Genomic DNA, 9,212 nt, shown 5'->3' with positions numbered 1-9,212 from the left:
GTAAGCGTTGTGCAGGTCTTGTCTTTCATGGCAGTGACCAAGAATCATATGAAAAAAATTCCAGCATTTCATTAGGAAACTGGTATGGACAGAGGCTCAGAGGATGAAACCTCGGAATCAGAATGCCTAATGCTCCAAACCAGACTTGGTTCCCCCAAGGCCAGGAAAAGCAAAAAAGTTCAAAGCATTGAGCTGCTGGTTTCAAAGAACTGGGAAACTTAAAGAGTTGTAAAAGCGAAGTACACAGCTGAGGCTACTGCCTTCCTCTTCAAACCATTTAGAGCTAACGGCCAAGAGAAAAAAGAAAATAAAAAAAAAGGAAAACCTAGAGATTCTACCTCAGCTGGTTGCCTGCTTTCCTAAATGAGAACAATAAAATCAGCATGCATCACTTCCATGCACAAGATGCCGCCAAATCCCTGTTCATCCAGCCAAGATAAAGAGCCCCATCTTTTTCTTGAAGCCTATTGTAGAACGTGCGCACCGTATTATGATGTCGGGATTAAAATATCCTCATCTATATGTTTGGTTCAGTATCATTAAAACACTTGAGTGTACTGATTTTATCTAAAATTCCAGGGTAAATAACAAATTATAGCTAGAAAAGATATTAACACCTTTAACATACTTTATTTTAAATAAATTGCATTATATAGTTTGAATGTAATTTAAAGATGTTGATATTTTTGTAACTGGTAGTTCATCTATGATTCAAAATGATAATTTACGTTCATAAATAAATGTAGTATTTCAAATTTATTATGAGCTTTTATATCCATATAAATTTTTATTTGACATTGTGATTTAACCGCACTTCTAAAATTTTTTTAATGTTTGTTTAGCTTTAAATTAATTTTTTTATCAATATTAAAAATAAAAAAATTATTTTAATATATTTTCAAGTGAAAAATATTTTGAAAAACAACTTCTACCACTCTTGAACATGCACGCTTTTAAGGAGTGTTTAGAAGTATAGTAGTAATTACTTTTTAAAGTGTTTTTTCCTTGAAAATACATCAAATTATTTTTTTTTTAAATTATTTTTGAGATTAGCGCATCAAAACAATCCGAAAAAAAAAAAAATTGATGTAAAGAAAAAAATAAAATAAAAATTAATTTATTTTAAAAATACTTTTAAAATATAAAAATAAACGAGCTCTATGAGTTGTGATTTATGTTTTTTAAAAATTATATCTATAAAAAAAGAAAAATTCAATCTCACCTCACCATGCCTCATTTGGACGTCGACATTGAGCTGGTATGGCTGGCTCATCCAAACTTGATGGTGATGGCACACTGCATGATGGATCTTCTTCAGCTATTGTGGGTGTTTTCCTCAAAGAGCTAGAGAGGGATAGCTGTCATGAAAACTTATGGCAGTGCACGGACGGACCTCTATTGTGGAGGAGCATCTTGCGTTTCAATGGAAATTTCAAAAGCAGAAGCTAAAAGAAGGGCCTCTATTGAGTTTTGAACAAAACAGACCTGGAGGTGTTTTGCAACCATAAAAGCACAGAGTCCCGATTCAATTGCAGAGCCAATCAACCTCCATGCGAAACACATCACCCTGCCTAAAGCAAACAACAGGCATGCCTGGCACAACCAGAAAAATTAGAAATAAATCACGAAGGCGAGCAACCAAAGAAAATAGCAGAGCACTTGCACATGGCCTAAACCTGAATCAACAAACCTAAAAAAAGAAAAGAGAGGCCAGAAAGTGCTGCCTAAAAAGCATACCTGTAACATAAAGACTGCAATGACAATGTCACAAATGGAGCTACAAAGAGCGATCTAAACCGTAGCGACGAAGTTTGTTTGTTGGAAGGCACTTTTAAGAAAATCACTTTTTAATTTTTGTGTTTGTTTCTTATTAAAATAATTTGTTAGCAGAAAAAACTTTTTAATCAATAATTTTTTTTTAATTTGTAAGATTTATTTTCTATTATTTTAATAAATTTTAAAAAATAAAATATTAATAAATTATTTTCCATAACATAATCAAATACTAGAAATGATCATTTTCGGTTTGGTTTTTAACAAAAAAAAATAACTAAACTAATTTTTTTTTAAAAAACCAAAACCGAACCGAAACCGGTTCAAACTGGTTTGGCTTGGTTTTTTCAGTTTGGCTTGGTTTTAGCTCAGTTTTTTTGGTTTGACTTGATTTTAGCTCAGTTTGGCTCGGTTTTTTCCTGGTTTGGTTTGAGTTTTTTCCTGGTTTTTTCATTTTAGGTTCGGTTTGATTCATTTTTTTTAGTTTCAGGCTTATAAAACCAAAACCAAACCAAACCAGTCGATTTTTTCAAAATTTTAATCGCTTTTTTCACTGTTCAGTTTTTTCAGTTATTTTTTTTCTGGTTTTCTCGGTTTTTTTGTTCACTCCTATCAAATACTAAAAAGTATTTTTCAACTTATTTTTCATAACAATATAAAAAATCGTAAAATAATTCAAATATACTTTCTAAAAAAACCTACTTAAAAACAAAAATACTTCCCTACAAACAGGTCTAAATGTGTATTTGGAAAGTGACGTGGCTGGGTAGCTTAATTTTTTTATATACAACCTATTTAATGCACAAAACGCTGCCGTGAAATCAAGTTTTACATGCTTTTTTCTTGGGTTTTTTTTTTTTTTTTTTTATTCCACATAAAAAAGACTACCATGCATAATCACACCACTCCCAAACACATGAAAACCACAACGTTCAAATGAATCCAAACAGCATTTCATTCACACTTCAACAAGAGTGACGTTTCTAAACAACACAGTCAATCCTTGCTATATAACTTGGCAGAAGGCGGGTTTTCGATATAGATGAAATCGACCCCCTTTTTCAGGACGTGAAAGACGGTACAAATATGACGTGGAGAAAAAGCTTACTCACTTATGAGCAAAAGTGGCGGGGAGCAACCCAGCTTGTTCAGGGATTTGTCCTGAAATGGTGGCGATCGTTTGGCTGTGCTTCTGTCTTTGGGGGGACATTGTACCCATGAAGAATTTCATGGATTTTGGAATATGCCAACACCTGTGAAGGGTCAGCCCCACCACTGCTTTGTGATGCACGTGAACTCTCCTGCAGCTTAATCTTCTCAAATAGATATTGCTTCTCTGCCTCAGCTTCACTTAAACGTAGCTTGAGGTAACTGCTAGCATATTCTTCCTCTGATTTGTCCGTCTTAGCAAGCGCAATTCTCTGCAGCCTCTCAGCCTCTCGCTTTGCCTCATTGGCTTTGAGCTGGAACATGTCAGCCTCTGCCTGCTTAAGCCTCACAATTCTCTCTAGCTCTTCTATCTGTAGCTTCTTTTTTTGCCTGTCTAGCTTTAGTTCTGCCACTTCCTTGGCCTTTTCCTCCAGCTCACGGTCGCATGCCTCAAGAGCCATGCGTGCTTTCTTAAACATTCTCATCTTCTCATCAGCCACCATCTCCATCTTCCTTATGGCCTCTTGCACCACTTCAGCAATTCGGTTACAAGCCTCCTGTGGGGCTATTAGCCTCCCACCCTCCCCATTTTCCAGGCTCTTTGGAGAGTCCACCTCAAGCTCTTCAAAGAGCAGTACAGCAAAATAGAAGTTTAATTTCATGTAATTGATTTCTACTGAATTTCAAATACCGAATTCAATAATTCAGTTAAGAAGCAATCAGTTCAGGTGGCCATCAAAACAAATTACATACACATGAAACCCATATGTGGACTCCCCACAGGACCATAACAAAATGGAGGCCAAGTGTAGAAAAAAGAAGGTGATTACTCAAAAAACTGCAGAGCAACGATGAAGCCTTAAAGCTCAAAGAATAGAAGAGACAGATGCTATGATTAGCCTTGCCAATCAGCTTGAACTAAGAGTCTAACAATAGAATGAAGACATCACATCCAGTCACATTAATAGACTTTCAGCATAAGCATGTCAAAGGTTCTGATCACAGTGAGATATTCTTAGCATGTCTATATATGGCATGCTCACTCACAGGACAAGCAGACCAAATAATGATGCAATGATTTACATATATATGGTAAATGTAGTCCTTTCAAACCACTAATTAAAAACACCGTATAATGGAGCTCATATAGGTAAAAATGTCTTTGAACATTGTTATAACGCAATAATACCGCTATATATATTTATATTGCTTTTTCTCCTATTTGTTTTTTTACTAAAATACTGTGAACTTAAATTCTTTTAGAACCCTTGAAACCACATGTTTTTTAAAGAAAAAGTTGCGCTTTCTATACAGCTAAAGAGGAAAAATTGTGTTTGCGTACATCCTATAACTAAATGCTAGGGTATTCTATCTTTTCATGATTATCACTCTAAGGCACAGATCTTAAGAGAAACTATTTGTGATCTATGAGCTCATCAACAATCAACCCTGGTGGTTTACTTTTCTATTAGCAAACCTTGGGTTTCACATCACCAAGTAGGGATTCGGTTGTCAAGCACCTTAAGAACCTGAAGACTTTTAAAGACGAGAGATTCCACAATCTTTTGGTAGTTTCTCCCAGAATTCAGCATGTCTGCAATATTATAGTCCTGTGCTTATTACAAGTTCTATTATCTATGCGTATGAAGCAAAGTAGGAGCAATGCTGACACAGAATTTTTTTCTAACAAGACCGAAACTTTTGTTGATTTATTTTTTTCATACTAAATTTTGGTTGTTTCTTAACTAGTGATTTTTTTGTATCACAATCTCTTTTTGTTAAACTGAATTAATTCAACTCTGTACATCTATGAAATACAGCAGCTAGTAGTGCTTGAAAGTAATTTAGCGTCCAATTCATATGTCTGCTTTACCCATGGCATCCAAGTGATTAGTCAATCACTTTGACAATTCAATTCATTATTTTGTCTCAATTAAGTTAAGTTCATCACATCCATTGTGATTGCACCTACTGTTATATATATATATATATATATATATATATATTGCACAAGAGGACTCCAAGAATCTATAGGAAAGAAAGATACACAAAACTCACTTGAACTAATCAAAGTATTTTCTGATCATCACTTTCAATAATGCTTTAATTTCATCTTCCATTTATAATTTTATATTAAGTCATGATTTGATATATCTGCACTATTGACAACAAAAATAAATGATTGCATGAATTATATATGTGCTCTTAATATGTCTTAAGATATAGTCTTATCTCAAATTTGTCTTGAATGTTACCTTAATGACAGTGTGAGGCATATTCGTTGAGACAATATGCATTTTTTATGTTAAACATGGATTATAAAAAAAAATAGCATAAAATATATTTGGCTCTAGTTTTATTCAGCTACAATATTAGAAGCTCCAAAGGCTCAAGCAATCTTGGAGTGTTAAAACTTTTATTGAAACTAAAAAGGCTTCAATTCAGTTAATTGATCCACATGAAAAAGGAAATAATTACTTTTCTAATTCTTCTTTAGATTGGTCGCATATGAAATTAAATTCTTGTGATTGATCTACATCCAACATTAAAAGGAAAGGGAAAATGTTTACACTACCTAACTTTTTTTTCTTTTCATAGACTACACTACTACCTCACCTTTCAAAATTGTCATTCTTAACAAAAAACAAAAAATTACTGTAATTATATGTTTCCCATAATAGAACTTTCATTAACCTACATTCAAATGTATAAATACAAATCATGTTTTACTATTTCTTTTTTAGTTTGACAACAGTGTTTTACTATCCTTAAGAACTAAAGATCCCCATTCACTAAATTATACCTTTACCAAACCTTTTTTTTTTAATCTTGATTTACCTAACATAATTTTTTTTCTTATCTCATATCTCTATTCACTATGCACTGCACTTACACCTTGTAAGGATTTCAATTCATCAAACATAAGTGCTAAAAGTTACACACACACACATAATATTTGTATAACAAAAAGTTACACGCACACACATAATATTTGTATAACAAAAAGTGACACGCCTATAATATCTGTAAAAAGAAATAGTCACACACACACACACAATATCTGTAAAAAGAAATAGTTAGGCGCACACATATAAAATGATATTGGAGCAGCTTAGGCACTGCATCAAGCAGCCTGTTGTGGCAAAGCACACTAATGCTTGAATATTCTTCCAATACTGAAGGAGAGAGGGCTATTTATATAATGCTTAGCATAATACATACCTTGGAAGAACATCAATATCACACCGCAAGCTGTTGACTCTGCAAATCCACCCTTCATTTTCTCAATAAGTTCTTCGCACTTCCAAAAGAGTTTCCTCCCTCTAGGGTCTTCACTTCCTCGGAAGATTCTACTAACAAAATCAAGTTCCCTTGTTAAAGCCTCTCGTTCCCATGCTGGTGCACAGTGTTGGAAAACATCTTTCACCCACCCCAAGAGCTCAGATGTTCGATTGCAGGCTTGGCAACGGAAAAGCATTTCAGTTGGGCCAGCTCCACTCTTAACAGATGGGCCCATACAAATTTGTCCATCACGAATAGCACAATCTGTGTGAGTCCAATGAGAACACAAATCGCAACCAATCCAACGGCATGTATTCACTTCAAAATCAAACTTGTTACAGATCACACACATGCAGAGATTGCAGAAACCGCTTTTGTTGGCACATATTTCGCAGGTACAGTCATCAGCTGGAAGCTGGTTTTGGCATGCTATATTTCTGCATCTCTTAAACACGAAGACCTCAATCAGGGAAGTTTGGGAGAGACTAATACTTGGATGCAAAAATGCCTGAATTCCAGTGTTTATTGCAACAAGTATTTCTAGCTGTACTCGGTGTGCTCTAATCAAAGTCTTTGCTGTCAAATCAGACCTATTATGAACAAGCTTCTGCAAAATCAAAAATTCCTCTCTGTGCTGTGAACCACCGCTTCCTTCAAGCATAACCCGAAGACCATTCTTTAGCTCATCAAGAAAGTCGTCGGGTAAATGTTGCATCTTTTCAGAGATCATGTCAACTCGTTCCCCAGCTATGTCACGAAAAGATATCTTATCTGCACCTGAGAAGCGACGAATGATGGACTGTCCAGGGCAATCATTATCCGCCTTGTCATTCTCCATCTTCTTTTTCATCATGGCATCAACAGTAGGCCAAGTTTCTTGTGAACTAGCACTTTCTGTAGGAGATTCACGAATATTATCAGAATTTGATCTTGGTTCCTGTGCGTCAGGGGACAAGTGAAGATCCGAAGACACCAAGGACAGTGATGTTTGTAGTCCAGCTGTATAAGGTTGCTGTCGTGGAGGAAGCATTTTTTATGAAGGGTGGTGAATGTTAGAGCCAGATGATGTGCCCATCAATTAGTCGTTTCTTCCTGTCATTGTCATAAGGAGCTGTAACACATTATCCATCCATCACCACCTCCTTTTATTATGACTATCATTAAAATTCAAGCTATGGAAATGTGAAAAGAATTAATAATAATAATTAAGGAAATAAACATCGCCCAAGTATGAAAAAGAGTTCTTCTGTATCGTACATTTCTGATAAAAATAATATGTAATGATCCCTTTTTTTACAAGAACTCCGTTTTGCTTATAAAATAGGATTACCTATGATTTCCAGAGGGTATTGATATGATACATATATATAGCATGATTAATGAATATTGAACATGATCACATAGATAGACTAGATCAATTACTACTCAGCTAAACCAGACTAAAGCCACACACACACCATTTTTTTTTTTTTTAAATAATTCAATATCATTAACCAATCAGACTGATTTTCTAAAGAAAAAAGAAAAAAATTAAAAAAAAAAGAACCAAAGTTGTAACAAGCAAAAAGTTGATCAGAGAAAAGTTGATCAGAGGGTATTCATACTAAGAAGAGTTGATCTGTTCGGTTACTAAGAAAGTTGCAAAAGTCAAACCAAATTTTCTAAGAAAGTTGCCAAATCTCACCTCTCGAAGATATTTTTTAAGATAAGAATTGACAGTCATCAGAAAACATAACCTAGGTTTTAATTCACAGCAAAAAAATAAATCTATCTATTCAACACTTAAACCAAAAACAATAAGAAAAAGCCAAACGTTTCCTCTATCTGTTTTCTCAGCAACCAAACAGAAACTAATGATAAATGGAGAGGGAGAGGGAGAGGGAGTACTGACCTGAAGAAACGATGGCAAATGGATCGATAAAGGAAGAGAAAAGGCAACCACCATTAAATCAATTAAGGATTACAAAGAAGAGCTGAGAGATAATTGAAATGATTCTTTTACCATTTTGTCCTCCAGTGTTGAGGCTGCTTGAGCTTGACAAATGCGAGGCGCTAATCCCCCGGCTTTCTACGCAGGGACAAGACCGGACATTGAATAATAATAATATTTTAATTACAAATATTTTATAACTGTCTTAAACAGCTATTTAAAACGTGTTTTTTTTAATTTTTTAAGATAATTTTAATATATTAATATTAAAAATAATTTTTAAAAATTAAAAAAAATACATTAATATTGAGGTCATAGTGTACAAAATCATTTACTCTTCTTCTTTTTATCATTTATTTATCACGAAACTCATTTTACAGTTCTAATTATCATTTGACTGCTCACATGTTACTATTCGTTAGAATATTAATATATATGCTCTTTTTTCTATTTTTTCTATTAGATTTATTAGAATTAGATTTTATTATTTATTTTTATTTTTTTATATCTTGAAAAAACATCTCGATATTATGCTTAGTTTACAATTATTTATTTTTTATCATATTATTAAATACAAAATAGTTCAAGAAAAACATAATTATTATGAATTGAATTTCATGATTTATTTTAATTTACTTTATTTAAAGTTATCATGATCTTAGAAAAACATACTGGCATAGGGTTAGTGTTTGGTTTTTTTAACATCTATTTTTTATCATATTATTAAATAAAAAACAATCCCAAATAAAACTTAATATTGGGTATTAGATTTTAAGATTTATTTTAATTTTTTTTATAGAATTACTGTGATCTCAAGAAAATCTTGATATTTAGTTGGTAATTAAGAGTTTGATATATTAATTTAAATTGACCGGGGTGATTAAATAAGTTTTCGTCTCAATAAGTTGAAATCCGGTTATATAAACTTTCATTGAAGAGGGAAAATAAACAGATAATTTCATAATTGAAATAGCATTACTTCTCTATTCTCACTCATAGATAGGCCCAAAATCATGTCAAGTGCCTTTCGAATCAAGCGCTTCCTCATAATCTGCACCTTCAAATATACAATAGAAGA

The 9,212-nt window shown here is 33.4% G+C and overlaps 1 protein-coding gene across 2 annotated transcripts; it reads right to left on the bottom strand.

Moving 5' to 3' along the window:
• Positions 1-2,704: 2,704 nt before the first annotated feature.
• LOC133691166 (OBERON-like protein) lies at positions 2,705-8,250 on the bottom strand. Of its 2 annotated transcripts, none has more exons than XM_062111539.1 (3): positions 8,096-8,250; positions 6,145-7,296; positions 2,705-3,544 (listed from the first exon to the last, which is right to left on the bottom strand). In XM_062111539.1, exons 2-3 carry the CDS (start codon positions 7,232-7,234, stop codon positions 2,922-2,924), a joined length of 1,713 nt encoding a protein of 570 aa, XP_061967523.1. In that variant the 5' UTR covers positions 7,235-7,296; positions 8,096-8,250; the 3' UTR covers positions 2,705-2,921. The 2 variants fall into 2 exon arrangements, with proteins under 2 accessions (XP_061967523.1, XP_061967522.1); XM_062111538.1 differs by having other exon boundaries at positions 6,145-7,315; positions 8,096-8,245.
• Positions 8,251-9,212: the final 962 nt, after the last annotated feature.

The sequence above is a fragment of the Populus nigra genome, chromosome 4 (assembly GCF_951802175.1).
Source record: "Populus nigra chromosome 4, ddPopNigr1.1, whole genome shotgun sequence".
NCBI classification, from domain to species: domain Eukaryota; kingdom Viridiplantae; phylum Streptophyta; class Magnoliopsida; order Malpighiales; family Salicaceae; genus Populus; species Populus nigra.
Note: the sequence above shows the minus strand (reverse complement) of the source record. Positions and strands in the feature narration are given on the sequence as shown.